This window comes from Symphalangus syndactylus, chromosome 10 (assembly GCF_028878055.3).
Source record: "Symphalangus syndactylus isolate Jambi chromosome 10, NHGRI_mSymSyn1-v2.1_pri, whole genome shotgun sequence".
In the NCBI taxonomy this organism is placed as follows: domain Eukaryota; kingdom Metazoa; phylum Chordata; class Mammalia; order Primates; family Hylobatidae; genus Symphalangus; species Symphalangus syndactylus.
Window position 1 is genome coordinate 42,922,353 of NC_072432.2, and position 14,799 is coordinate 42,937,151.

At 40.1% G+C, this 14,799-nt stretch overlaps 1 protein-coding gene across 1 annotated transcript in view; it reads left to right on the plus strand.

The window, feature by feature from the left end:
- Positions 1-14,799, plus strand: part of UNC5C (unc-5 netrin receptor C) — a 397,344-nt gene that overhangs the window by 249,548 nt on the left and 132,997 nt on the right. The window contains exon 3 of the mRNA XM_055296967.2: positions 5,459-5,602. Coding sequence (XP_055152942.2) covers positions 5,459-5,602 — 144 coding nt within the window. The remainder of the gene's footprint in view (positions 1-5,458; positions 5,603-14,799) is intronic.

Sequence of the window (14,799 nt, forward strand, 5' to 3'; positions counted from 1 at the left end):
TTCTTCCTGCTATAGTAGTTAAAGATTGTTAAGTGACTTCATGTAACACAACATTGTATCTTGATTTTGAAATTCTGCCTTTTAAGTTATCACACTTTAATTACTTTAACGAGAGTTATAAGATGCTAAAACAATAATCAGTTTTTATGGTATGACATCCTTCTAAATAATGACAGGGTGTTTTTGTGATTTAATTAATATTAAGACATCTAGAACTGATATGTTTCATATTTTAAATAATACTAGTAAAAGCTTATAATAGAATGAGGCACTGGAAGAAAGTATGAAAAGATCACACTAATTCAATAAAACCGTAATATATTCCAGAACATCCCAACCTGCAGCTTTGTATATTTCTTACCAACCTGTGTCCTAACTGTGAATGTACTATAATGAAATTTGGTGGAGCGAGCTCTGCAGTTCTTCTCCAGTTAGAGAGATTGCTGGAGAAAGTCAAATTGCCAGACCTGCACAACATGGTATCTTAAAACTTCCTTTTGCCATAAGAAAGATAAAGTCATGGGGAGAATCAACTCAGGCATACATAATACCTAAGTCTAAAGTTGCGTTAGGATACTTTTGAAAGAAACATACATGGAGTATCAGAAGGTGCAAATTCATGATCATGAAAATGTGTTTTAAGATGATGTGTGATTGTTTTCAGTATCACCTAATAAACAAGATATGTTTATAAAATATATGAAGAGGCGGGCGTGGTGGCTCACGCCTGTAATCCCAGCACTTTGCCAGGCCGAGGGGGGTGGATCACGAGGTTAGGAGATCGAGACCATCCTGGTTAACGCGGTGAAACCTGTTTCTACTAAAAATACAAAAAATTAGCCGGGCATGGTGGCGGGCACCTGTAGTCCCAGCTACTCGGGAGGCTGAGGCAGGAGAATAGCGTGAACCCAGGAGGCAGAGCTTGCAGTGAGCTGAGATCGCACCACTGCATTCCAGCCTGGGTGACAGAGCAAGACTCTGTCTCGAAAAAAAAAAATAAATAAAAATAAAAATAAATAAAATATATGAAGAGCTTAAGGCTGAGTAATGTTTGATTCATCCTTACATTTCTGCAACTTAACATAATATGTTATTAATGGACTTTAATACTTAATTTGTTTGATAGCACTGTAGATTACATTTTGGGGAAATAAAGATATTATTTTAAGTAATCATTTAATTGGATTAAGCATGTATTTGTGCTCACTTTCTGGTAGTATCCTAGAAAAACAGTATTTGTGGTGCCTTACCACTATTATGAAATTAAATGTATGCTAAAAATAAAAATGTCATGTCATTATCAGGTCTTATTGCCATATTCATGTATGACCTCACAAAGATCCAGTCAGAGGGTTGCATTGGAATCTGAATTTCTATGTTCATTTGAAATGTATTATTAACAAGTGCACACTCATACTCATCATAAGACTTCTTGGAATAACATGCTAATTACTTTCCTGCACTCTGGCTCCCAAACCACAACGAATCCTATTATAAAAGCAAATCACTGCAAACTTCAAACAGCATGCATCCTTGAGATGCCACTATTAAAGGAAGCACCATGATGGGAAATCTTTGATGTTATCAGATGTGATGGAAACTACACATTTGTATTTGAGTAAGTCCTGTAGACCAAAGCATTTCCCCCACCCTTAAATAACCTGAAACCAATTTCAAGTTCCCAAATGCTCTTCAAAGCAACCCACCTTAGAAGTAATGCTGATGGCATTTCAAATTCGAGGTAGTTTGCTTTTTCCATCTCCAGACTTCAAGCAGATTTGAAATTATAGGTTCAAAGAGAAAAAATATTATCTACTTTTACCCAAACCACTAGGCTGTAGTCTGATGAACGAACTATCATAGGTAATAAACTTACCTATGGTTATGAAAACATGGCATGTAACCAAGTATCTCAGAGTCTGAATAATGCAGTCAATTCTATGGAATTCTTCTGAGTCATAAGTATTTAGATACTTCATGCTTCGGTTCTTTCTTATTCTTGTGTTGTTGACCAAAAGTTGGAATGTGAACTTTGGGCTATGTAATAGGACAACTGTACACAACTCAGCTCCTCCTGAATGGGACATCTGTGAAGCTGAATACAAAAATCAGTGTGTGCTTGACTCCAGTGCCCAGGGGGAGCCTGAGCCATACAATTCAGAGCATTCAGACTATGAATAACTCCTGTAGCAGGAGGGTTGGTCTGTGGCTTTTTAAAAGGCTTCAGATTTGTGGTCAGTAGAACCATCCATGAGCCTATTTGAGCTACAGGATACAGTGGACCTACTGAATTCCTCCAGCATTTAATTAGGCTTCCTGTAATTGCTTTAAGTAAAAGTGGGGGAGAATGAGACCTGAAGTTATCATCTTGGGACACCAAATATTTGGATGTGGTTTTAATATCCTGAGTGTATTTGTTGCTGCTCTGCATCGTATAAAGAGCCATTATAGTTCTAAGGAAACACATATTGCAAATTTATCAGCCCTTTGGTGACTGTAAGTTATTACAGTAATCTTAAAGGAAGAGGTTTGTTTCCAGTAACTGATTTCCCCATGAAGAGGGAATGTATAAATAAGTAAAGCAGGAAAAAACCATCGAACATCAGAGAGTAGGGGGAAAAAAGAGAGAAAGATATGGGGACTGGGGAAAGAGGTTGTGATTCCATCTTCCCATGGATTTCCAGAATTGAAATAATGTGAAAAAATACAATAAGATACAAAAATGAGAGGCCCGAGTAGGGACCAGGAAAGAGGAGGCAAAGTGGTGTTATTTGTTAATGGCCTGGGATTTTTGCTGAGAGGATTGTTACATTAGTTAGACATTGGCTAAAATAATATACCAATCTTCTTTCCACAGAAGGGTGATGGATTGGAATATGCCACTTACTTGGAAATTCTTTTCAAACTGGTTAATATATAAACATACAAGGATTACTAATTTTCAAAACATTGAAATAATTTTAAATGTACTTCATAAGCTTTTGACAATAGAGTTGCCCCTTAGGATCCTGTCATGCCTTGGGATTATAAAACCCACTTTCTTGGGCTTCATTCCCATTTAGCTAGTCATTAATGGGCCTATGAGCTTAGTAGTTTCTATGGCACAAGCCCCATCAGCTCTTGATAGGAAATATTGTTTGTTCCCCCAGTGGGACAACTCCTACTCCCATTGGGTAGTTGTTAATTTCCCTGAGTGTGTTTAGTCATTTGAATATTTTCTAGGTGTTAAGGAAAGTTCTAAAATACAGTTTTTAAGGAGTTCCAGAAAATATACCCTCTCCTGTCCCCTATAATCAAACATTTTGAGAAATTGTAACTTTTATGAACTTGTTAAACTATAAAGAATTGAATACACATACACATACACACAGATATATACATTCACACATACACATACACACATATCTATATCTCTTTTACATATCATATATATGTATATATTTAATTCTGATCTGATCATGTCATCTACTTGCTTAAAACACTTTAGTAATATCCATGGCTTTTAGGAAGAAACTGAAAATATCTGAGACAAAGTCTCGCTCATTGCCCAGGCTGGAGTGCAGTGGTGCGATCTCGGCTCACTGCAACCTCCATCTCCAAGGTTCAAGCGATTCTCCTGCCTCAGACTCCCGAGTAGCTGGGATTACAGGCGTGCGCCACCATGCCCAGCTAATTTTTGTATTTTTAGTAGAGACAGGGTTTCACCATGCTGGCAAGACTAGTCTCGAACTCCTGACCTCAAGTGATCCGCCTGCCTTGGCTTCCCAAAGTGCTGGGAATACAGGCGTGAGCCACAGTGCCTGGGGGAAACTGCGAATTTTAAACATTGTAGATGTGAGTAGTTCTCAAACTCAGCATGCATTGGGATTACTTGGCAGGCTTGTCAAAACACAGATTGCTGGACCCCACCCCCAGAGATTCCTATTCAGTGAGTTTGGCATGGAGCCTGAGAATATGCATTTGCAGCAGCTTCCCAGGTGATACTGATGAAGCTGCTCTGGGGGCCACACTTTCAGAAACACTGGTCTGCACAACTATATAAACTAGCCCCTTTCTTGTCTCTAGCTTCATCTCATGGCACTATTCTCTGTGGGTGGTGCTCAGTTGTCTTCTCCTAAATTCTCAAACTCCTAATTCCCTTTCCTGCTCTTTCCTGCTCTTTCCCATATGTCCCGTCCCTCCTGCTCACCCTATGATTGAGCCAAGCTAACTCATACTGGATCCTTCACGCTAGATTGGGTTCCCTGATTACTCACACTCATCCCTATGCCTCTCCTTTGCAGCATTGAATGCAATTGTACCTAAATAATAAGTTGTGTAATGCATTGTTAATATGATACCTCTTCACAATAATATAAGTTCCTTGAGGGGAAGGACTATCTTACTGATTACTTTCACAAGTGCTGATACAGTATCTTTTACATAATTGATACTAAATAAATATTTATTCAAAGAATAAATGAATAGATGGACATGTGAATAGTGCAAAACAATACATTTAGTCATTCTTACTACACCTATACTTGACCCAAAGCAAATTCTCCTCCTCCCTAGGGTGTTCTGCTGGTTCCCTCAATGGACACTCTGTGCTGGAAGTGTGAGAGTTCAAGCTCTGGGAGAACTGGCAGTTGCCCACATGTGTTGTTCAGATAACCCCTGTTGCTCAGGGCAAAGAGGCGCATTGAAAAATGAATGTCTGAAACAGCCTTGATAATTCAAGATAAATACCTCTAAAATGATAATCCCAGATGCTTAGTTCAACTTTTTTGTTGTTCAAGATTACATAATGCTGTGAAATAAATTCCAATTACTTGAGCATTTTAGCAGGAGGCTACTTTACCTTTAACAAGGTTTTGGTACATTACAATTACAGAGAAACATTTTGGGCTTTCAAAATTTTATGCACGAAAACCTTAAACTTATATATTCTTTGGATACGGTACCAGAAGTTTGTTAACTAAGGCTAGTATCTCTTTCAAGGAAAACGATGTGCCATTTAATTGAAACACAACGGCTAAAGTAATTTAGTTATTAAATAATCACCATGACTGTTGGTTTTAGCTTTGTAAATCTGTGTACATATGGTTATTTTACCCACAACTATATAATTGAGGGAAAAACCCTAGAAGATGTGAAATTCAAGTTTATATTTCAATATAGAGAGGAAGGTTAAAAAATAGCAAGCTATATTGGGAAAGGAATTATTTTGTGGAGTGATAGAGCCATTCTACTTTCATCCTCAGAATAATCCAGAAGATTTGAACTAGCAAATAAGAGAATGAAAAAGTTGAGTAAAATAACTGGAATGAGAAGAAAATCAAAAGAGATGAGAGACAATATCTGGGTTGTTGATCTATGGCATCAAAAGGGATGACTGGGGGAAAAATATGAAGTGATGGTTTATATTTGTTTAGTATGAATCTTGTGTTGACTTAAACCTTTCTTTTTCTCTTGTCAGGTCTCATTGTCCGGGAAGTGAGCATTGAGATTTCGCGCCAGCAAGTGGAAGAACTCTTTGGACCTGAAGATTACTGGTGCCAGTGTGTGGCCTGGAGCTCAGCGGGTACCACAAAGAGCCGGAAGGCATATGTGCGCATTGCATGTGAGTCATTGTACATAAGCACCTTGGGTCTCAGAAGCTGATGCACATAAAGGAAAGTTTACACTGTGACTACTCCAGCACCAAAGAAAACTGGTCAAAAATCCTGGAAAGGCCAGGCGCAGTGACTCACGCCTGTAATCCCAGCACTTTGGGAGGCCGAGGTGGGCGGATCACGAGGTTAGGAGATCGAGACCATCCTGGTTAACGCGGTGAAACCCCGTTTCTACTAAAAATACAAAAAATTAGCCGGGCATGGTGGCAGGCGCCTGTAGTCCCAGCTACTCGGGAGGGAGGCTGAGGCAGGAGAATGGCCTGAACCCAGGAGGCGGAGCTGGCAGTGAGCCGAGATTACACCACTGCACTCCAGTCTGGGCTACAGAGCAAGACTATCTCAAATAAACAAACAAACAAACAAACAAACAAAATCCTGGAAAAAAACTGCTCCCAGATTTCTGCATTTGAGCCACATATTCCTCTTAGGTCACCAGGATTTCATTTTATTTTTAATTTTCTTTTTTAGTTTTTAATTTTTGTGGGTACATAGTAGGTGTATATATTTACATGGTACATGAGATGTTTTGATACAGGCATGCAATGCCTAATAATCATATCGTGGGGAATGAGGTATCCACCCCTCTGGCATTTATCCTTTTGTGTTACAAACAATTCAATTATACTCTTTTAGTTATTTTTAAATGAACAGTTAAGTTATTATTGACCATAGTCACCCTGTTGTGCTATCAAATAGTAGGTCTTATTCATTCCTTCTATTTTTTTGTACTCATTAATCATCCCCACCTCCCCGCAAAACCCTACCACTACCCTTCCCAGCCTCTAGTAACTATCTTTTATTCTCTATGTCCATGAGTTCAATTTTTTTTATTTTATTTTTTGTTTTAAGGCACTGAGTAATTTTCTTTAGGGATGTGAAAGAACTGTGCTACTTTCCAAAGATTTTGATTTTTTTAAAAATCTAGTAGGAATTAGACGATAGGAAAATCAATCCTTAGAATGGCATATATCATTCCTTGAATGAGTTCATTCTACCACTTTAAGACCAAGTTGAGTCATTTTCCTATTCAAAATAGAGATTACCAAGATAAAGCTTCTCTATTTATTTTGGAACCAGTCTAGTACATTGGACCACACACAGCACTGTTTTCCAAATTATGTTAATTTCTAGAGCATACATGTTCAGGAAAAGGTTAAAAGGTACCTTGCAAAAAAGGCTTCCATAATCAAATAAATGTGAGAAATATATTTTTTGACAAAGTTATAGAAGCTTCTTCATTTCAAAACTTCTCAGATGATTTAATACACTAATATGCATGTTATCACCACTAAGGAGAAGGAGGCTGCAGCTTGCAGAGCCCTTTCCTCAGTAAATATTCTCTCTGTCTTCAGCAACATGGATGCCATATAACCTGTCTCAAGGTTTTATATTGAGAAATGTTCTCATACATGACAAAGCACTGAAATCCGTGTGTTTTCTTTTCCGAACCCTTTACATCTTTACATTTTACTAATTCGATTTTGTGTTGGATGCCAATATCACTTAGCTCTAAATCCCATCAATCCTGCTTCTAAAGCCTCCCCCAATTTATACTTGTCTCTGACTCCCTTGCTTCTTCATTTAGATGTGGACCGTTGCAGACCTTCCAGTTACTCTCCATGGCTCAAGTCTTTCCTCTGTTCCAGCCCTTCCTCCCTGTTACCACAAACACAGTCTTTCTAAAACTTAGGTCTCCTCTTGATAAGGTTTGGTTCTGTGTCCCACCCAAATCTCACCTCGAATTGTAATCATCCCCATGTGTCGTGGGAGTGAACTGGTGGGAGTGAACTGAATCATGGGGGTGGGTTTTCCCCGTGCTGTTCTATGATAGTGAATAAGTCTCAGGAGATCTGATGTTTTTATAAAGGGGAGTTCCCTTGTGCATGCCCTCTTGCCTGCCACCATGTAAGATGTTCCTTGCTCTTCCTTCATCTTCCACCATGATTATGAGGCCTCCCCAGCCCTGTGGAACTGTGAGTCCATTAAGCCTCTTTCCTTTATAAATTACCCAGTCTGGGGTATGTCTTTATTAGCAGCGTGAGAACAGATAAATACACCTCTCATGTTGCCTCCATTCCTGCTTCAAATTTTATAGTGACATGTGAGATAGGCAAAATTCCTTATAATGGCATATATCATTGAATTAGTTTTCTAGGGCTTACATAACAAAACACCACGGACTGGATGGCTTAAACAATAGAAACTCATTTTCTCACAGTTCTGAAGACTGGAAGGGCGATCTCAAGGTGTCAGCAGGTTTGGTTTCTCCTGAGGCCCCTCTTCTTGGCTTGCCGGTGGCTTCTTTCTCACTGTGTCTTCACATAGTCTTTCCTCTGTGTGTGCGCACATCCCTGGTGTCTCTTTGTGTGTCCAAATTTCTTCTTCTTATAAGGACGCCAGTCAGATTGGATTGGGGCCCACCGTAACAGCTTCATTTTAACTTGATCACCTCTTTAAAAGGCTTGTATGCCAATATAGTCACATCCTGAGATACTGAGGGTTAGGGCTTCCCCATCAGAATTTGGGGGAGTGGGATGTAGTTCAGCCAATAACAACCACATTTTGTGGTTTACATATCCAACCTATGTTTCTAGCTCAGAAGGGTAAGAATTTCTACATTTAATCTAGTAGTCACACTAGATTAAAACTACTTTGATTTCCATGCCTTTCAGCTATTCTTCATGCTGAAGCATTGCACCCTTATCTTACTACCTTTCACAACATATGTGTATATGTTTGTATGTATTTGTTCACTTAGTAATTGTTCACTTAGACAAATACTAAGTGAAGATTCACTCTGTTCTTGGGACAATTGTGGGTATTGGGGTTGGTACTAGAAACAAAACATGCAACCATCCTTGCCCTCATGGAGCTCATGTAGCGGTGAGGAAAGGCAAACTCTAAATAAAATGAATGATCATCCAGTCTAGAGCAGATGGTAAGTGCCACGAAGAAAAAATACAGCAGGAATAGGGAATTTGTAGGGCTGGGAGGGAGTGGTCAGGAAGCTTTGCTGAGGAAGTTGACAATTGCAAAGACCTGAAGGAGGGGTAAGAGGGAATCAGGCAGAGGGGACAGCGGCTGGCACAAAAACCCTGAGGCAGGAGTGTGCTGGTGGGTCCCAAAGACAGCAGTGAGGCCAGAGTGGCTAGAAGAGTGAGTGAGAGGACATCCACAGATGCAGCGAGAAAGGTAAGGCCTGGGCTAAAGATGGAAGGGGTGTGTGTAGATGGCATAGGGTTCTGTAGGTGTTGGAATTATCTTTGGTTTTGTTTGTTTGTTTGTTTGATTTTTGAGATGGGGGTCTCATTCTGTCACCAGGCTGGAGTGCAGTGGCGCGATCACAGCTCATTGCAGCCTCAATCTCCCAGGCTCAGGTGATTCTCCCACCCCAGCATCCCAGATAGCTGGGACTACAGGCATGTGCCACCATGCCCAGCTACTTTTTTGCACTTTTTTGTAGGGATGTAGTTTCACCATGTCACCAAAGCTGGTTTCAAACTCCTGGGCACAAGCGATTTTGCCCACTTCAGCTTCCCAAAATATTGGGATTACAGGAGTGACCCACCACACCCGGCCCATATTTGGTTTTGAGGATAAGTTGGGAACACTTTGGAATCTTTTCAGCAGAGGAACTCATGACCTGACATCCATTAGCAGAGTCATCTGGCTGCTGTGTTGAGAATGGACCATACTGGGCAAGGGGAGAAGCAGGAAGACCAGTGATGAGACTGCAGCTATGAGAGATGTTAAGCTACCGTAGAATGGAAGCAGTGGAGGTGGTGAGGCCAGGATTTCAGATATATTTAAAAATAGAGATAACGGCTTTTGTTGAGACCTTGGATGTGTGATGTGAGAGAAAGAAGAGAAAGGATGATTTGAAAGAGCTAAGCCTTTTCAAGGATTTCTTTCAAATGTCTTTAGTGAAGCCATTCCTGCCTCACAGTGGAAGGAGGCTAGGCATTCCTTTCTCAATACTTTCAGAGCAGTTTGTCCGTACTCCTAATATAGGGCTTGTCTCATTTCAATTATATTCACTTATAAAATTTGTGTTTCATGCCAGTGAGTTCCATGAGATCAAGAATTCTATTGTACTTAACTTTATATCTCTCCTGCTTAGTACAATGCCTAGAATATCACAGATGTTTAACTATTTTTTTGAATTAAAACTGTTATAAAGAATTCCCAGTGAAGTTTCTTAAAATGCTCGACACTAATCTTTCCTCTCTGAGAGTGTCTAAATAGATTTGCTCTTTGTCTTAAGTGGAATCTCCATGAAATACTGTGAAATGGAGTCATACATGCAGCCAGTGTATTGAGGGGTGCCCTTAGGAACAATAGGCTAAGGGTACTAGCATATCAGGTGGAGGAATAAAGGCAATGGTTGGGCAGAGGGAGAAATTGACCTGCAAAGCAAACACAACACATGAGGACTCCGTAGGAATCTGAAGCTCACGTGGCCCTTCAGAGTTATAGCACCCTGAGGCTGAAGGGGTGAGCAGACCTGTATTCCCCTACATAGACTAGTCAGTGGATGAAGACCCTCCTTTACTCCCTACCCCACCAGCATGTGTAACCAGGGCCAAGTCAGCTCTGCACCACTGAGGGTGATTCCAGGAGAGAGAAGCTGAGACTTTCACCGTCAACACTTCCAACAGGAGGGACCAGGCTTGAAAGGGGATCCTGGTAGCATACCACAACATCCACTGCCACACATTCTGAAGAATTGATTTTATTAATTATAAAGAAAAATACTTTTAATCATGTTTAAAAGGAAACAAAAAGCAAATGTTTCAGTCAAATATTTAATTGAATTCAAAATCAGTTTCAAACTGTAATCAAAGGAGGCACAAGGATAGAAAGCTATTCTTTTATCTTTCATTTCTATGTATTCATTAATAACAAGCACAATATATACTTAAAATTGCCAGTCTACATTCCACACTACACTGACTTGCTAGAGCTGAACTTTAAGAGCTGCATAGTTTCAAATAATGAATTTTTAGTTAATAAGCCTTCAATTTTCAGTAATTTGCAGAGAACATTGTTGTGCCAATTTCATATATATATAATTATATGTGTTTGAGTAGATATATTCTTTTTCAGCACACAAACATTAAATACATATAGGTATAAGACCCCTTTCTTTGCAGTATCTTCTATAAACTTTGCTATTTACTTCGTGGCTTTTAAATCTATTTTCAAATAAAAAAACAAACTCTTGGCCAGGCGCGGTGGCTCACGCTTGTAATCCCAGCACTTTGGGAGGCCGAGGCGGGTGGATCACGAGGTCAGGAGATCGAGACCATCCTGGCGAACACGGTGAAACCCCGTCTCTACTAAACAATACAAAAAATTAGCCGGGCGTGGTGGCGGGCGCCTGTAGTCCCAGCTACTCGGAGAGGCTGAGGCAGGAGAATAGCGTGAACCCGGGAGGCGGAGCTTGCAGTGAGCCGAGATTGCGCCACTGCACTCCAGCCTGGGCCACAGCGAGACTCCGTCTCAAAAAAAAAACAAAAAAAAAACTCTTCTTCAGGTCAATATTAATTTATTTATCCAAGGTATCTTTTCACCCTCATGTAATAATACTCAAGAGCAGTTCACCTATAATTCTGTAGCTAACTGAAATCATATGTGTGTACTGAAGGAACCCCACCTAACTTGTAAAGATTGACTCACAAAGATATGCATCATAATGAGAACAAAAAAGGTTGAATTTTCAAATTCTGTCTGTACAGGCTGATCCCTATCATTAGCAGCCCCTTGCTAATGTTGTAGAAGTTTGTGGGGTTTTTAGTTTTTGGTTTATGTTATTTTTTGAGATGAAGTCTTGCCCTGTCCCAGACTGGAGTGCAGTAGCACAATCTCGGCTCATTGCAACATTTGTCTCCTGGGTTCAAGTGATTTTCCTGCCTCAGCCTCCTGCCATGTAGCTGGGATTACTGGCATGCAGCACCACCCCTGGCTAATTTTCGTATTTTTAGTAGAAATAGGGGTCCCTCCATGTTGCCCAGGCTGGTCCCGAACTGGTGAACTCAAGCAATCTGCCTGTCTCAGCCTCCCAAAGTGCTGGGATTATAGGCGTGAGCCACAGTGCCCAGCTACTTATGGGTTTTCTACTCTGTCCTGTATCGAGCGAACTGTGGTGCTCTGCCCAGTAATACTTGACAGCGGGCCATCACATAAATGGCAACTGAAGTTTAAACTCATCAGAGGTGAAGATCACCACGATGCTAAACTTAAATAAGTATGATTACCTCTTACCTAATTGGATTTATGCTCATTTGATGTACTGTGGAGGGGCCCATAGTTCTTTCATGAAAAAGCTCTATTGTCAGTTTATAAACCATAAATGAATATTGACTATTAATTTATGTATTTAAGCTTGCTTATAATATTTCACACATTCAAACCATGTAAAATATAAAAATAAGTTTGTGAGACAATCAAGGCAGAGGAAAAAATGGAAATATGAAAGTTAGGATTCAGCCAGGCATGTGCTGAGAACATAACACATCTGCTTTAAAATCCTGCACATTAACAAGACAGCAGTGCCAAATTTCCTAGGCGGGTCTGGTAGTTTTCATTCAGAGAAAAGTTTATTCTGAGAGAATTCAAGTTGCCACTACAATGGTGTCCTGCGCAGAACCCTTACTGTAATACAGCTCCCAGTGTTGTCATGGGGTTGCTTCTTCCGGTGTCTCTTGTTATAGGCTAATGAGTGAATCCCAAAGCATAAGGTTCAGGCAAAATATTAACATACAAGGTCTTTCCTCAGGCACAATTGGGTTTCAATAGTGCCGCTCTTGATGTTACCATTGTTGACATGTTGTGGTTGTGTTGCGGGGGTAAGGATATGATGGAAAAAGCAGCATAGGAGAGTGGTTAATAGCACAAGCTGAGGGACAGATTGACTCATGTTCAAATCCTAGTGCCATGACTTCCTACTGTGACCTTAGTCAAGTTACTTGACCTCTGTGAGCCTTAGTTTCATCAACCAGAGCATGAAAAAGAGTTATTTTAAGATTAAATGAGATAAACTTGTAAAACATATGGCATAGTGCCAGACACACAGTGCAAATGCTCAGCGAATGATAATAGGTGTTCATAAAAATGGATATAACAATTTTAAACAACTTTATATGTTTATTTTGAAACATCAATACTGAGCAAACTTTGAAAACTGAAAAGTCTGTCTTTCCTTTACCATTTCACGTCCCAGAACTAGACTGTCAATCCTAGAGGTTGAAATTCTCTGCTGATTCACATAAAATTTGACTGTGATTTCCAACCCCTTCTGCCCATGCCTGAGGATGGAAGAACATGCCATATGGTCACCCTTATCCTACAGTCATGAGCTGTAATGGGATTTACGTGCACCCAAGATTCATCTTCCGGGGAACAGCAGGATGGCTCCTCCGGATTTCCTCTTGATCGTGTGTGCAAACCAACAGCATCACAGAGCCTGCTGGCCACAAAGAGGAATAAGGTAGTTCCTAGAAAGAATTAAGGATGATCAAGGTGGCCCCTCCTGGCTTCCTCTCACAGCTCACTCATCATTTTCACTGAGAGTGTAACTACATTTGTGAACCACCTGTGGATTTGGATCAAGTCTTGTTCATATTCGTGAGTCTATAGTATCCAGCACACTGTCTAAAACAGCAGTGTCCAATAGAAATATGCCAGCCACAAATACTGTTTACACTTTTCTAGTAGCCACAATTTAAAAAGAAACAGATAAAATTAATTTCGGTCATGTATCTCACTGAGTTCAATATGTCTAAACTATTATTTCAACAGTATTACCAATATTAACAAGTATTTATGAAATACTTTTCTTTCTTTTTGTCATACTGGTTTTTCAGAGCTAGTGTGTGTACCCTTACAATAGCTTCAGTTGTGACCAGCTACAGGTCAAGTGCTTGAAAGCCTCATGTGGTTTGCGTTGGACAGATAGGCTCCAGAATAATAATACTGATAATAATGGAAGTGCTGTTTTGATCATGTATTATGTATTAGATCAGTTTTTGCAAGGGCCCTATGTGATGAGTGCTATTATTATTCCCATTTTATAGATGAGGAAATTGAGAGCAATGGGAGATTAAAAATCGCCTGAGGTTATACAGCTGGTATATGGAGCAGTGAGTCAGGCCAGCATCCAAGTCCATGTGTTTAACCAGCACACTGGGTACAAAGAAGGGAGGAGGAGACAAGGATTTGTAGATCAGCTGGCAATTCACAAAAACATCTTATTCTCTACATGCATAATGTTTATAACTGGTGCAATGTCTCACACTTGTAATCCCAGCACCTTGGGAGGCCAAGGCGGGAGGATCACTTGCACATAGGAGTTTGAGACCAGCCTGGGCAACAGAGCGAGACCTCGTCTCTAATAAAAGTCAAAAAAAATTAACCAAGTGTGGTGGTGTGCACCTGTGATCCTAGCTGGGGTACTACTCTCAGCCCAGAAGGCTGAGGCAGGAGGATCCCTTGAGCTCAGCAGATCAAGGCTGCAGTGAGCCATGATCACACCACTATACTCCAGCCTGGGTGACAGTGAGATCCTGTCTCAAAAAAAAAAAAAAAAAAAAAAAAAAACTCACTATTATTTATAATACAGAAACATAAACAGACCTTGGCTTCCTGCCTGTCTTCTTATTGCTTTGTCTGCTCTAACCACACCCATTTCCTTGTTTCCAGAATGCAATAGACTCATTCCACAGATAGGCTGTTTGCAAGAACTTTCTTCTCACTTGGAACATTCTTACCCTAAGTCTAAAACTGGCTTACTTTCTTCTTTCATTCAGATTTATACTGAGATGTCACTCCTACAGAGGGGTCTGTCTATCCGGACCTCAACCCTGTCACTTGCCTAATCCTAATCCTGCTTTATTGTTCTCCATAACATTTTCCTTCATCATTATTTGTTTTCTTTTGAGTTAACCATCTGCCACACCAGAATGTAAGCTTCACAAGGACAGAGCCTTTCTTTTCTTCCTTGTTGTCTCCAGTGCCTAAAAGATGGCCCTTGCCTGTGGCTGGTGATAAATAAATTAAGACATAAATAAACGAAATAAAATTGAATTAAATTGAAAGTACGTGATGGGGAAAAGCGGAGATACTGTTCAGTGTGAATCATTTGTTC